The sequence below is a fragment of the Nanorana parkeri genome, unplaced genomic scaffold (assembly GCF_000935625.1).
Source record: "Nanorana parkeri isolate BGI_ZX_2015 unplaced genomic scaffold, ASM93562v1 scaffold412, whole genome shotgun sequence".
NCBI lineage: Eukaryota > Metazoa > Chordata > Amphibia > Anura > Dicroglossidae > Nanorana > Nanorana parkeri.
Window position 1 is genome coordinate 279,781 of NW_017306680.1, and position 15,895 is coordinate 295,675.

Consider the following 15,895-nt stretch of genomic DNA (forward strand, 5'->3'; position numbering starts at 1 on the left):
CAGGTGTGGGCTACATGACTGACAGCAACCACTTATAGGAGGCTGGAACATGCAAAGGGAGAACCGGCTGCTAATCGTAGTCATTGTTTACATTTTGTGATGCTGTGATTGGTCACAGCGATCAAGTGGTACAGAGCCATTTTCATTGTCTCCTGTACCTTTTTTTTGGATCTGCACTGTCCAATGACAAGGTGATCGCAGGCACTGTGCTGGTGCAGTAACTAGGGGATGCACAGCACAAAATTGTTTAAAATTGCATTCTGCCCTGGGAGGTATGGTGGGAATGGTTATAGAAATGTCCTCCACAGTGTGTGTGACACACCTTTTCACCACTCACATTACAAGATGGCATTCAAATTTTGTAAAATAAAAAATTATCCTGTTTTGAAAAAAATATTAGATTTGCAATTGATGATTGGTTTGTAAAAATGCAAGCTCCAGTGTTGTCATTCTGATACTAACTTTACCACTTCCTATGTCACTGAGCTGAGTTTATACATTTCTTTCAGGTCTCACCAAGTGGTAAAGCCAGGGTCAGAATGACAGCAATGGAGGCTGCACTTTAAAAAAATAAAATAATGATCAATGGCAGATTTTCTATTATTATCCTCAAAGATCCACTGAAGAGGTGTGTGGTTTTATCTGAAAGTGCAGGACCGCAAGTGTGTACTGTAAATAATAGTGTAGAAGAACAAGAATACTGAGTCTAGGAAATCAAGGATGCTTCCAAGTGTGTAATTGCCATCCTGTCTTTCTGACCAGCGCTGAATAAAGAAATAATAACCTTTTTATGTTTTTTGTTTTTTTATTGCTGTGTGTGAAATTTGTTCTAATGTTCCAAATGTCTCCTTTTTTTTAGCTCCTGAGATAGTAAATTATGAACCTCTCGGTCTAGAGGCAGATATGTGGTAAGCTATGTTGGTGATTTTGTGTCTTCTAGGTGCATGCTATTTTAACATGCTAATGCTATGTGAATAGCTGATTTTGTAATGCAGCAACCCATACCATTCTTTAAGGCTTTTAAATATGCTCCACAAAATTTGACATCAATTTTATCCCCACATTTGCCCAAATATTACCATGGCTGTTAGAGAGCATGAACTGCTGTAATGGAAATTAAATATGAAATATTTGCTATGCCACTATGTATGGTGCGGGAGTGATATCAGAGAATAGACACTGCTACTACCACCATCTTATGGGCAACAATTTGTTTCCATGGGTGCACTGTGTCCTCTTGCAAGTTGTTGGCATGTGCTGCAGTGACCTCCCCCTTGCTGTTAGCACCCTATATGCCCCCTTCCCTTGCTCTTATTGCCCTCTTCTCACCACCATACCTGCACACTCCTCTCCCTTCTGCTCTCTGAGCCTGCACACGCCTTCACCACAGTACTGTGTACCCACACCCCTATTTTCCTCACCATGGCCTGACCCCACCCACACAAACACACACACTCAAAGGGTTCATTGCTCCTTTTGGTCCAGGGGCCCAAAAAAAAAAAATCTACTCACCTGATCCTCTCCTGGGCTTCGGTGGTCTAAGGATCCGTGATGTCATCACATCCATTGACTTGCATTGGATGTGAGAACACTGAGGTGACTCTAGTGAGAGCAGAGGAGGAGAGAGGTAAGCAGTCACTGTTTAGACCGTAGACTAAAACAAGCTCTCAACGCTTCTTCTTTAACCTCTTGCCGCCCGACTGTTAAGAAAAAACAGACGGACGGCAGACTCGCATCAGACGGCATTTTTTCCTGCGCGCACGGGCAGGAAAGACCCGCTCGTTACTACAGCCGTTAACTGCTGTTTCACATACACCCGATCAGCGGCTCTATAGCCGCCGATCGCTTGTATGGCGTGAATTTCGGAGCGCCCCCCCCAATCGCGAGTGCCGCCATCTGACCCCTCACCTTTAATCCCGGGATCCGCTAGCCCATCTGCGGCCCGGGACCGGCTCGGGAGGGCGTCAGGAGAAGGAGGGAGGGAGATCAGTTCCTTGCTGTTCTCCCTCTGTAGTGTGCAGAATGCAGAAGTGATGTGTATTGCATCACTTCCGCATTCACCTGTCAGTCATCTGGCTGCTATAGCCAGAGAGAAGAAGCCGATGAAGCAAATCTGTGCTTCATCAGCTTCTTTTGGGGTCTCCAGGTGACATTAGGGGTCTAGAGACCCCTAATGTCTCCATAAAGAGGACCTGTCAGTGTACCTGTGCTATTATATGGGGGGATGGTAATAGCAATAACAATAAGTGTAAAAAAAAAAATCTATATAAATAAAAAAAGTTAAAAAAAATAAAAGTCAAAAATAAAAAAAGTAACTCCCCCAAATGTTTATGTCCCCCCTTCATTTTTTATGCACATATAAACGTAAATGTGCGTCAGTGCGCGAAAACGACAACTGCGCTACACATGTTACATATCGCCACAAACGTTTGAGTGAGAGCAATAATTTTAGGGCCATCAAACACTGATAACACTAAACTGATGAGCGGTAAAAGCTTTTAAAGCGTCGCCTATGGCCAATTTTGGGTAATGTAGTTTTTTTGAGGTTTCGCGCGCATGCGCAATTTTAAGGCTTGACATGTTTGGTGTCTCTTTACCCGACGTGACCCCGTCTTTGATATTTTACCAAAAAATGTGGTTCTAATAAATGTTTTAGAATGTAATATAGGGGGAACTGTTTTAAAAAAAAAAAAATAAATCTGTAGTTTTTCCTTAATATATTAAAAAATAAAACCCCAGTGGTGAATAAATACCACCAAAATAAAGTTCTATCTGTCCCCAAAAAGGGTATAAAATTCATTTCAGTACAGCGTTGCATGACGTAATAAATGTCAGTCAAAGTACCGCAGCGCTGAATACTGAAAAATGGCCTGGATGGGAAGGGGGTTTAACACCGCGGATGTCAACTGGTTAAAGCAGACTTCCTATGTGATCAAATATTTCAAATATATATTTTTTGTATAAGGCAAAGAGCTAAACACAAACCTAGCTTATTTTTATTTGGCATTTCATGCCCCTTCTGGTGTCCATCACTTAGCCAAATCATTCATTTGGTCTCTACCAAAGGGGCTTGTCCAGTTGGCATCCCATAGCTCTGTATGAATACTAAGCCCTATCTTTGGCAGATACCACAGGACTAATGCCATTTGGTTGCCTGACTGACTTTGAAAAGATTTGTCTTGGGGTGATTTTTTTTTTCTTTTATTACAAATATATTGAATATATATGTGGAAGGGGAAACTTAGCTCTATGAAACACAAAGGGCTGCACAGCACTGATAGTAATGGCAAAACTATCCTTAAATTGACTGGTGAAATAACACTGCTACTACTGCAAAAGCTCAAAAATCTATATAGTTATTACAGATAATACTTGAAATTGCTCTTTTTAGTAAAACGTGTATAGAAACAACATTTTGGATCAGTTTTTTTGTTGTTGTTTTTTTTAAAATATGAGTAACAATGGTGAAATACCAGACTGCTTGCACATTATTATTATTATTGGAATTTGTTATCCTATTGACCTAACCTATTTCTTTCTTTCCACAGGAGCATAGGAGTTATTACATACATCCTGTGAGTATTTACTGACCATAGATATACAAAGCCATACCGTTTTTTTGGTTACGATTACATTATATACTGTGTGTGTAGATATAGATCTATATCTATATCTCTCTCTTTCTAGATCTATATCTTCTTCTTTTTTTTGGGTGCTCGCCGATACCATTACCGGAAATGTTATTAAGTAATGACAAGGTGACGAGGAAGCATGGAGCCTGCTTTCTGGCCAATCAGGGAGCTGGGTGGCGAGTCATTACACGCCGCCCGGCTTCCTGATTGGCCAGAAAGCCAGCTCCATTCTCCCTCCTCACTTTGTGAGGAGGGAGCATGGTTCCGGCTTCTCAGCCAATCAGGAAGCCGGGTGGTAAGTCATTACCTGCCCTCTGGCTTCCTGATTGACGAGGGAGCATGGAGCTGGCTTCCTGGCCAATCAGGATACCGGGCAGAGTGTAATGACTCGCCGCCCGGCTTCCTGATACCAGAAGTTCTGGTATCGGGAGCATTTGGACGAGTACGAGTACTCGCCCCAAATACTCTGTACCGGCACTGATACTAGTATCGGTATTGGTGCATCCCTTGTATTTAAACTAAGTGAATGATTAGTTTGCCTGGGAAGGTGTTTTCTCTGGCACTAATCCGATGTTTTCCCTATCTTTCCTCCTTTTGACCGTGCGTTGCAGCAATACTTTGCATTGTGTTTCCCTGCACCACAATGCACAGTATTGCGGTACCACACGTTGCGCCGCAATGCATGCCCACTTGTTGCTGTTAGGGTACCATTCAAATGCATGGCAAAGCATCTAGCTCACAGTACTGCACGCTTGGTGCGTTGTGTGATAGCGTGTGCTAAATGCATGGTATTGTGTGTTTAATGCAGCACTATGTTGTGAACAGGCCCAATAAAACCAGATGTGTGTGTGTGTGTGTGTCTAAATAACTGCCTGAGAAAAACCTTGTCTAATGTGATTTGAACTGAAGAACTTAAATTGGAAAATGTGTGAAAAGTCAGCTTTACTACACCTTCTCCCTTTTTTTTAAAATTTTTTTAATTTCACTTGCATCAGGGCTTTCTTATGTTTCCAGTCTTCCCATTGTCCCACTGTACTTTCATATTTTAATCCTGATATTTGATTTATTGAAGTGTTTTCTTTTCTTACCAGCCTGAGTGGAGCATCTCCCTTTTTAGGAGAGACAAAGCAGGAAACGTTGACCAATATCTCTGGTGTTAATTATGATTTTGATGAAGAATATTTTAGCAATACAAGTGAACTTGCAAAAGATTTCATACGAAGATTGCTGGTCAAGGATCCCAAGTGAGTGATTAAAAACAAATAAAAATAAATTGTGAAATGTGACAATGTATTATTATTAGTGCAAACAAAAGGATTACTTATGATTGCAAACTTGTCCCCCCTCCCACCCAACTCTCAGCAATCAATAATAAATTACCTACCTGCCCCCTCTTTCTACTAAGAAGAAACATGTGTAAGCTGAACAGCCAAAACATTATGACCATGTACGCATCAGAACTAAACCACAGAGCAATGGAAAAAGGTGGCCTGGTGTGATGAAGCACGCTTTCTTGTGTGTGTCTGTCTTACCTGGGGAAGATATGCAATATGGAAAGAAGGCAAGCTGGCAGAGGCAGTGTGACGCTTTTGTTCTGTTGGGAAACCTTGGATCCCATCATTCATGTGGATGTTACTTTGACACGTACCACCTACTTAAATATCTTTGCTGACCAGATACATCCCTTCATGGCAATGGTATTCTCTGTCTACTACTGACAGCTTAGTGCCGGATACCACAACATACCTTCAGAGGTCTAGTGCCACATTGGGTCAGGGTTGTTGTTTTGGTTGCAAATGGGGAACCTACTCAACATTAGTCAGGTGCTCATAATGTTATGGCTGATCAGTGTATGTAAACCTTAACAATGGACTTTTCTTTTCTTTCTCATCCATTGATGGATTCAGATACAGTTGGGTTATACTGCTGCCTACAGGAAGAAAGGACACTGGCAAACAGAGAAATTGTAAGCCAGCCCCTGTATAGCCCCTCCTTTACCCAGCCTCATTTTGCTAAAGTCCTAGAAAGATGGGCATCTTTTCTTTTTTCCCGTCAGGATTCCTCACTACATCGTTGCTTGAGCTGAGTGTACTGTGGCATTGCCACAGTACCTGACCCTGTCTCTGAAGCCTCACTTTTGAGTAATGTTGTTTTAGGTTGAAGCATCCGGAGCTACCCGATTTGTCACCGCTGGGTGCAAATTCAATTTTTTTTTTGCTACTGCCAGTTTTCACTGTGGAAAGGTAAATGCTATTAAGTGTAGAGGAAGCACCATCCCACTGCTGCTCCTGCCTTAAAAGAGGCTGGGCCACCAGTTGTTGTGACAATCTGTAACGTTTGCAGTCCCTACAGTCTTCTACCAAAGAGGCTGTCCTTGAGGCATCTCAGTTTCCTGCTGTGACCTCAGATTTACAAGGGAGTTTTGCAGACCTTATTTATGCAATACGTACTACCCTGCATTTGGAGGATCCGCCTGCTGTCTCCAGCCTTGGGTCTTTCAGGGCTCCTAGAGCTGCAAAGATCTTTCTACTATACCTGCTATTTGAGTTATACCTCTATGCCTACTGGGACCACCAGGAGTGTTGCGACTGTTCCTCTTTGAGAGGGAATTTGTTAAACGGTGGTCTACACCCACTGCGGTTTTTCCAAAGGTAGACCCCTGTTTTACTGAGTGTGTAAACAAATGTCTGGAGCCTTCTGCTCAGTTGTGATGCTTTTTTACAAGCATCTGCTCTTATGTCCCGCATAGATCTGATGTCCATACAGATGCACAGAGCATTGTGGTTATGCTGCTAGGATGCTGTTGCTGCATTCAAAGAGCATCTGCCTTGCTTGGCCTTCAAGGGATGTCTTCTCTTTGACCCTACACTAGATACTATGATTAGGGATGCTACAGGAAACTAGAGCATACTCCTTCCTCAATGTAGGAGGTCTAGGGAGAGGTAGGAGGAATCCCACACTTCTTTTACTGCAGTAGAAGGTGCCTTTAGGCCATCGGAGCTTGACTCCCATTTCCCATAGGGCTTTAAAGTAAGTTCAGGCAACTTCTCTGAAAAAAAAACTTCTGCATGAAAGTGGGTCCCCACTTTTACAAGTAGAGGTAGTTTGCCTCTCCAGCATTCAGGTGCAAAGAGCGGCCCTTTAGGGCCATGGGCTTATCATTTGCCTTTGGTGCTTCCTTCAGTTGCACCCTTATCTCCTCTGTCCTATTGAACAGAACAATGCACCTTCCCCAGTCTTCCTGGGTTCCTCCCACCCTCGGACCCCTTGTGCTAGTCCATATGGTAACTCGACTTCTGGAGCTGTGCCCTATCAAGGCCTTCCTTCCCAAGAAAAATCCCCTGTCCCTGGGACATGAAAGCCCTACTGTTCGTAGATGTTACCCCTCAGTGTCCCTCTGCAGAGGGACTCCCTGACCTTTAAAGGTCGACTGGGACCAGCTTTGACTACTCCCTGCCTAGATGGGGCCCTAGTAGATCATCAGGGTTGTTTGGGCACACCTGTTACTTCTTAAAGCACTGTCCAAGCTTCCTGTAGACAGCAGTATAATCTGAATTCCTGTGTGCCTCATTAAACTGCAAGAAAAAGATATTACAATACAAACAAAAACCTGCTATCTTTTTGTCTGTAAAATAAACCAAAGAATTTTGTTATCCTGTGTCTTGTGCACATGTCCTCTGTTGTCTCAAGGGTCTAACTAGCCTTCCTAGATTACAAAATAATTGTCAATGTTGTAGAGCTGATGACAGTGGGAGGGTTCGAGTAGTTTAGCAGAAGACAACATGTATGGCAGTGCAAGACAGGATGCATATATTGGAGAGATTTACGTCATATATTTTCTTTGTATTTTGCCCTAACACGGCCTCTAAAAGTCCTCTGTGGGGTCAGTCGACCTGCATGAAGGCACCACTTTTTGCTAAGACTTTATAGTGTAGACACTTTCAAGGCCCTTAGAGGTTTGCTTTACTCTAAGACTAAGCAAATCTGTAGTGAGGAAATGTGGATAGCTTTCTAAAGGGTCTAGTCACAAAGCTAGCCGAAGGATCAGCCGAAGCTTCGGCTAGCTTCGGTTGCGGGATCCCTTCGGTTCAGTCGAACTGAACGTCTGCTGTATGGACAATTCACTGTAGCCCGTACAGCTCCCGACGGCGGCTGAGCAGCTCAATCGAGCCGAAGGCATATGTGCCGGCTCGACTGAGCCGAAGTGATAGCCGATGCGGTCAGAACTCACGGCTGGCTTCACCCAGTTGTAATGACAGATCGACGTAACCCAAATGACCTGGGGACGCTGAACTGTCATTAAACAATGACAACTGGGCGGATAGCAGGGCCCGGCCAATGAGCTCCGACTAGTTATTCATTGGCAGGGACCTGCTAGAAGACTCTAGCAGTTGCTGGCCAATAGGAAACAGTTGGGAAGAGCTAGTGGTCACTGCTAGCTCCGCCCAATTGTTTTTCTTTTAATTTTTTTTTTTTTTCAAAACTCTTTATTTAGATTTTAACATTTATAAAAATTATTTTTTCAACTTTTTTTTCCCACTTCTTATTGAATTGCTATTCTGCTCGGTACTACGGAGGTACCGAGCAGAATAGCCGATCCGAATGCTGCTCGGCAGCATTCGGCTATTCAAGTGAGCTACTGGAACTTCGGCTCAGCCGATCCAGATGTTGGATCGGTTGAGTCAAAGTCCTTCCGAAGTGCAGCCGATGTACGGCTGAAATCAGCCGTACAAGCCTGAAGTGAATAGCCGAACAGGGTTCGGCTCGCTTCACTTCGGCTGGGTTATTCACTCGGCTGCCTTTTGGCAGCTTTGTGAATAACCCTTTAAGTCTTTGACTAAGACCAAGTCTGGAGATTGGAAGTTTTGACTTCCTGATCTCCAGGTTTGTTCCAGATGAGTGTCTCAAATATTGAAGCCAGAGAAAACCAAGCAACTAATATTGTTGTGAGGTAACCAATGGCAGCCTCATTCTAGGTCTCCTTTTAAGAGTTTGTTTTTCTTTGGCCCTATGCTGACAGAGTAGAGCTGCCTCTGAGGAGTACTACAGCATATAGCAGTGTATTTTAGACTACCTCTCCCAAACAACTGCAAGTTCATGGACAGAGAATTTTAATACAGCAAGTTACCGGTAACCACAATGAAACTGTCACACGTCAGCTCAATAGATCGGGAAGTGAGCGAACACATACCGTCGCTCGCTCACTTCTCGATCATCTCCCTGCAGAGAGCCGTGACTGTCACTCAAGGCTCCCTGCAGGGATTCCCCGCTCCGATCCTCCAGCGCTGACTGGAGGGGAGGGGGCGGGTACAGCTGGCTCTGCCTCCTAGATAGGCAGAGCCAGCTGTCAATCACGCAGCTGGGTGGATCTCGACAGTTAGTGGGCATCCGTCCCGGCTGCGGCGGTCTCAGTATACCGCGAGCTGTAGCCTGTGATATACTGGTCTTTGGGTGACGGGAGGACGCTAGTTTATGTCCTCCCGTGACCCTGAGGAGAACTATGGGGAAAAACACCTACCCCATAGTTCTCCTTGTAAGTTAAAAATAGGAACATTTCCTGCACATGATTGACTGTTTGTAGTAAATATGTGTTCTCTTGAGTTTAGTATATCACCCTGTTTGTGTAATTGAAGAGTGATCTGTAAAACCATATTAACCATATCAATATTCATTCAGGAAACGGATGACAATTGATGAGAGCTTAGAACATTCATGGATTAAGGTAAGAATTGATTTTTTAAAATTTTGGCCTACTCCTTGGAGCCTTTTGCTGCTTGGAATTCTTCTCACTATTCATATTCTATTTGAGCTATTGGATGCAAATTCTATATCAGTGGGACATCCTCTGTGAAGTATAGCTTACCAAGTTTAGAACACTGCAGGCATCTGAGGCTGGATGCGTTTGCTGCGTCTATAATATTCTTTATTTGGATTCACATTTGCTAGAGAACATTATGTGGCGGATTACATATACAGTATTTCATATGTAGGAGTCGTATGTTGTTTCCTATTGACAATAAAGAAGTAATGTGATGAATGCAGTTTCCATGTTTTGCAATTCCTTGTATAATTGATGGGTTATTCATAATTTTGCCTTAGTCTGTTGTAGGTTGGTAGAAAGGTTTATTTTCTTTTATAATCAAAGTGGCTGCCTGCATTATAATTGAATGTATCAACCCCTCTTTATTTTTAGATTATGTTTAAACATAGGCAGGACAATATTTAATACTTTATTTTTATGAGGGAAATACTTTGTTATGCAGATGCGCCTGTACTGATATTAGGGTAGCTTGTATTAATGCCCAATCCAGCAAACCCTTAAACTTCAAAACCAAGGCCTTATTGCAAATCCACCTGTTGTGTTTTTGTAATATTTTTATTATATGGTGTTCACTATGGTTAGTTTAATTGTAGGGATGCACCGATACCGAGTATTTGGTAGAGTACTCGTTGCTCCGATGCCTAGCCCGATACTTCCTGTATCAGGAAGCCTGGCAGCGCGTCATTACACGCTGCTCGATTTCCTGATTGGCCGGGAAGTCGGCTCCATGCTCTCTCATCACAAGTGACGAGAGAGCACGGAGCCGCTTCCCAGCCAATCAGAAAGCCGGGTAGCGTGTAATGACGCGCTTCCCGATTGGTCGTCATCTCATGACGAGGGAGCATGGAGCCGGCCTCCCGGCCAATCAGGAAGCAGGGCGCCGCGTCATTACAACGGCGCCTGGCTTCCATGATTGGCCAGCAAGACAGCTCTGACTGGGTACTGACGGAAGGCCGCTCCTGGCTGGAGAGGCCCCGGGGGTGGCAGGCTGGACATGCTGAGGTGAGAGGGGACAGTATGGGACGGCTTTCTTGTTAATCGGGAAGCCGTGTGGCGAGTCATTACACGCCACCTGGCTTCCTGAATGAGACTTCCGGTACTCAGTAATTGGTATCGGCGAGTACCGAAAAAAAATTATCAGTACCAGAATACCAGTATCATTCCATCCCTATTGAATTGTTAATTTTGCTTTTAGATCTTTTTGTTTTAATGCACTTTCCCCATTTAGGATTTTTCTTTGCACTGCTTTATTCAACAATACATATTTTTGTACATAAATTTGCTTGGTTACCAACTTTTAGAAATTAGTTTCTAGACTTTGATTACATTGCCCATGCCCTTCTTCCAAGCCTATCTGCCCAATCACCACCAGCAGAGTACTAGTGGTTAATATCTAGCTGCACAGCAAAATGAATTGCATAATTTACATAAAGTAGTAGTTGTATCTCTAAGAAACTAAATTGTTGATTACTCTTGCTCCCTATTCCATATCAGGCGATCAAACGCAGAAATGTGCGCCATGAAGATAGTGGAAAACGCCCTGAGCGCCGGAGGTTGAAGACAACAAGACTGAAGGAGTACACAATTAAATCCCACTCAAGTATGCCTCCTAATAACACCTATGTGAACTTTGAAAGATTCAGTCATGTGCTGGAGGAACTAGGAGCAGCTGAGGATGCATTGCGAGAGCTGCAAAAAAGCCAGAATACCTCCCGTGAGGATCTTTGTGCCTTGCATTCCATTTATGAGGAAAAAGAAAGCTGGTATCGGGAAGAGCAGGAAGGTGTAACACGGCAACTGATGGGACTTCGGCAGGAGCTGCAGCGTGGTGAAGGGCAACGTTGCCAGGTTCAAGAAGATATAAAGAGTGCAATGCTTGTTGTGACCGGTTTAAAGAGAAGAATGGGACGTCTAGAAAATCGATACGAAGCACTGGCTGCTCAGGTCAATGCAGAGATGAGCTTTGTTGAAGAGCTGCTAAAAACAATGGAGAGGCCAGAAGATTGTGATAGAGGTGTGTGCTAGGCTGCCTGTAGAGAGCCAGCTGCCCGTTCTCATTTAGGGAACACTAACTAGAACAAACGCTTTTGGTTTTTTTGACCCTCCCTTTTTTGACCCTATGTTATCATATCGTCTACACTTTACCTGTATAAAAGATATTGTATGGTTCCACAGAGAAGAGAAAGTTAAAGAAGTAGGTGCTTGAACTTAGAATTGCAAGCATGGGGAGGAAAAATGTACATGAAATTGAAAGTATTTGCAGGTACAGAGCAGCAAGGACTAAATGGGGGTTGGTGGCTTAGTAAGGAAGATAGCTTAAAAAAGTATGGCTTTTAATGTGCACTTCAGTAGATTTCAAAATCCTTTTCTTTTTTTAAGTTTTAGATTTGGGTCTAGAGTAGGATAGATATAGAACCTTGTCAAGTTTTAAATGCAGCCTGCGTTTCCATTATTTTTAGATAGGTTGTGGTGTGGAAATGAACCTTAGGACACAGACCGCAATAAAATACTGCCAGATGTTTTAGACTTTCCTCCCTCTACCAGAGATTATGTTTTTATTGCTGCTTGTGCCCTGTTGGGAAGATCCGCCTACTTTTCGTCTGACACCAGATAGGTAATTAGTTTTTTTCTTTCCCTTTCTGTTCTGACACTTGTCAGACTGAGTAGAAATCTACCACATAAACAGGAACCATACCGCACTCCTTACCGGGATTCCCACTTGATGAAGATGGGTGCTCAAAATGACTGCGGATGGCACTGCCACACATGAACAATAGAAAAATGTCAACAGCACACCATAAGTTGAAAAAGCAAAATATTTTATTGCCCATAGCTGTATCTCATTGGCGTCCATGATTGGCCAAAAAGATGGCTCAGGCTGGGTACCGGAGGAAGGCCGCTCCTGGCTGGAGAGGCCCTGGGGGTGACAGGCTGGACATGCCGAGGTGAGAGGGGACAGAGATCCACACTGAGGGATTCATATGGGACGGCTTTCTTGTTAATCGTGAAGCCGTATGGCGAGTCTTTACACGCTGTCCGGCTAATCAGGAAGCCAGGTGGCGAGTGCCCTTGTGCCCTGTTGGGAAGATCCCCTACTTTTCTTCTGAGAACAGAAAGGGAAAGAAAAAAACTCATTACCCATCTGGTGTGACACTTGTCAGACTGAGTAGATATCTACCACATGACACATTAATACAGACAGCAGCAACACTTTATAAAGCATTTTCTTTTTTCAGCTTGAGTTGCGCTTAAAAGCCAGAGCTGATTCTTTTTATTATTTATTTTAACAGCACTTGGGCAGTTTTTTAGCTGGAGTTTGGCTTTTAGGCATGAATTCATGCGGTGTTTTATATTCATTCTGAAAACTGCTTCATGTTTTCAGTTCTTTTCAAGATCCTGTTTTCATTCATCTTGGTGGACCAGTCATCACATTTTCCCTGTTGTGTATATTTATTAAAATAAATATTAATTTTATATATCTGTAATGTTTTTTCACTTTGCGTTAAAACACGTCAAAAATAAAGTGAGATTAGAAATTGGTTTTGGCGAATAGTATCGTGTGTGTGTGTTTCAGGTCTCATGTCTGCCTCCCGGCCGGCCGTTGGCTGTTCCCAGTGCGAGCCCAGGACCAGCATGGTGGCTCTGTGATAGGAGATCAGAGGGTGATCAGTACATGTTTCCTAACAATGTAAAGAAAAACCTTTTAAAAAAAAAAATTTCAGTCATTTTTCCTAATTATAGTAAAAAATAAAACCCCCAGTGGTGAATAAATATCACCAAAATTAAGCTCTATCTGTCCCCCCAAAAAATGGTATAAAATTCATTTCAGTACAGCGTTGCATGATGGAAGAAATGTCAGTGCTACAGCGCTGAATACTGAAAAATGGCCTGAACAGGTAGGGGGTGTAAACACCTGGTCTTCAAGTGGTTAAAGCACATTTCCATCTTTGTGGAAGGTAAAAAAAACAAAACACACACATGCCAGCAATGTACACGAAACAGTACTAATCACACGCAGCACATGTCCTTCCCGGGAGATGCCCGATACGGCCCTGCATGGAGCTGTGCATGCCGGCCGATTCCAGAGTGAATGAGTCATCAAGTCAAGCTGGCCATACATTGTGCAAATTTTATCTGGTTCCAGAAGAACCGGCTGAAATTCTTATAGCGGTGCTGCTGTCGCCACCCATTCAGCCAGCATTCCTCAATCAGTTTATCGAAAGAGGCGGTCGAAAAATCTTCCAATGAACAGAGGCGGCAGCCAGAATACAAAAGGAAAAAGCGGGGATTCCTCGATCAACACTCGGAAGTGTTGATGCCGGAGCCACATACAGGCATGCTGAATTAGAAAAAAGAAAACACAAGCCTTTGGGGAAAAGAACCTTGTGATTTAGGTAAGTGGTGGGGGGGTTTGCGAACGGACTGTATCTTGGCAAAACTTTAATTTCTATTTGTTGTCTGTTCTTGCAGTAAAGCTTCAAGGAAACTGACCCAGTAGCATTTAAAAGTATTTTACTTGGCGAAAATGCTGCATATACAAACTTACAGGAAAAAACAAATACATAAACAAGACAGGCTGCTACAAACAAACTATCACATGCACCCACTACACTATCCTTTCTAGTACATGTATGATTTCTAGGAGGGGTTAAACACTGAAAATGTACTTAGCTCCGGCTGTAGGCTCCACAAATTCCGTGATGAACAGGACATCTTGGCCTAGGAAAATGGCTTCTCGTTGCAGTCTCTGCTGAATCCTTTGTCTTAAGAGTGATGTCCTGGTCTTGAAGCAAGTCCTCTTGTGAAGCCCCTCGTACTGTCCCCCTCCTGTGAAGTGCCCCGAACCTTTCAGCTACTGGCTTTTTATTGAGCAAAACTGGCCACACACTTGGAAGCGCCCTGCCCTTTTCACTTTTAGGAAAATGAAATACCATACATTTAACTTTCCCACCTCTAGGTGGCGCTGTTGTACCATAAATTGCCATCAGGAGTCCAGATTTGATTTGAGTCTTGACCAGGCTAGGTGTGACTGTTTATGCAAAACTGATCCATATCACCATCCCATTGTGATACGAATAACGGGGAAACAATATAGGACAAGCCACACCGTTGTGAAAAACCAGTTTGGTCTGTTTAGATGGCACCTTCCATTGTGTGAACCCAGCTCTCTATCAACCAACAAACAAACAAAACCTCCGTCTCTATTGCAAATCTATGTGTGTCTGAAAAAGTCCACTAAGATATATCACAACACAGGGTGTAACATGAAACATGGTCAGTAAATGACACCTTAAGTTCAAGCACATTTTGGTACCTGCAACTACCTGTGATAACCTGCAGATCAATTGAATCTGTGTCCATGTGGAACCCATGCTTCCTGCATTGCCTTGACTTCTGCCCCTTCCTGGTGCTAAGCTTCAACCATACCATTAAACAGACTAATACCACAATCTCTATAGCCAACAGAGGCTCTGGCGTTAAACTGTTGACTTGCAGTGGACATGGATTAGTACCAGGAGAAAGCATGGCTTAATACGAACTTGAATCATTTAGATATCAAGAAGTCACCTGCACTCCATACAGCATGTAGACCTCCACAGAAAATTGGTGCTTGAAGTGACGGCAACAAGGATGGCACCATGTCAGATGCAGTCCATAACAGAAATCACCATCACTCGATGATACGTCCCAGAAGTATAGGCACTTTATATTAAATGGCCACATGCGTCATACAGCCTTTCAGGGCCACACAGGGTCTCTTCTTCTGGGCGACATGGACTTGAACCATTTAGAACACAGGAGAGGACTTGTTTCATGTAGGGGATAAAAAGGCAAGACATTTTTTTCCTTTCATGTTTCGTGGATCTTCTTTAATTTACTGTTTGTGTCTCAAAAATCAAACGGGAAACAGACCGCATTCCTTACTCTTTCTAAAGCTTTAGAAAAAAAAGATCTCTTCAGATATACTTTAACAAGCAGTATATCAGCTTTAAAACAAGCCCCCATCGACCATTAGCTGCAGGCACTGTGGAGCAACTCATCCTTAAGTTCACAGCAGAAGTTCTCACATTAGTGACTTGTCAGCCTTCTATTGTAAGCAAAGAGCAGGTGCTCGAAGTGTTGGGAAACTGACCACAACAAGCAGCACACTGGTGAGGTTGTAAACTTTGGGGATTTATTGCTCCCCAGTCCCTGCCCCCACAGAGCCATGCCTGGTGGGCTGGGCTGGTACTAGAAGTCCAGTAGTACTCCTATAATTTTCTGACAGTTGCATATTTTGTAGAAAAATTATTAACCCCTTTATGACTGAGCTTTTCTTCAGTTTCTGTTCATAAATAACGGACACACTTTTGACATTTTTGCTGCGTGATTCTTCTACGTCAGTAATATACGTTCTTACAAAGTGCACCCACACATATTATATATTGTTTTTTAGAGGAGA

General features: G+C 43.2%; 1 protein-coding gene across 1 annotated transcript in view; it reads left to right on the forward strand.

The window, feature by feature from the left end:
* Positions 1-11,530, forward strand: part of DAPK3 (death associated protein kinase 3) — a 17,473-nt gene extending 5,943 nt beyond the window's left edge. Inside the window, exons 4-8 of the mRNA XM_018559688.1 lie at positions 860-908; positions 3,549-3,575; positions 4,724-4,876; positions 9,309-9,354; positions 10,948-11,530. Of these exons, the coding sequence (XP_018415190.1) occupies positions 860-908; positions 3,549-3,575; positions 4,724-4,876; positions 9,309-9,354; positions 10,948-11,478 (806 nt within the window). The 3' untranslated portion in view covers positions 11,479-11,530. The remainder of the gene's footprint in view (positions 1-859; positions 909-3,548; positions 3,576-4,723; positions 4,877-9,308; positions 9,355-10,947) is intronic.
* Positions 11,531-15,895: the final 4,365 nt, after the last annotated feature.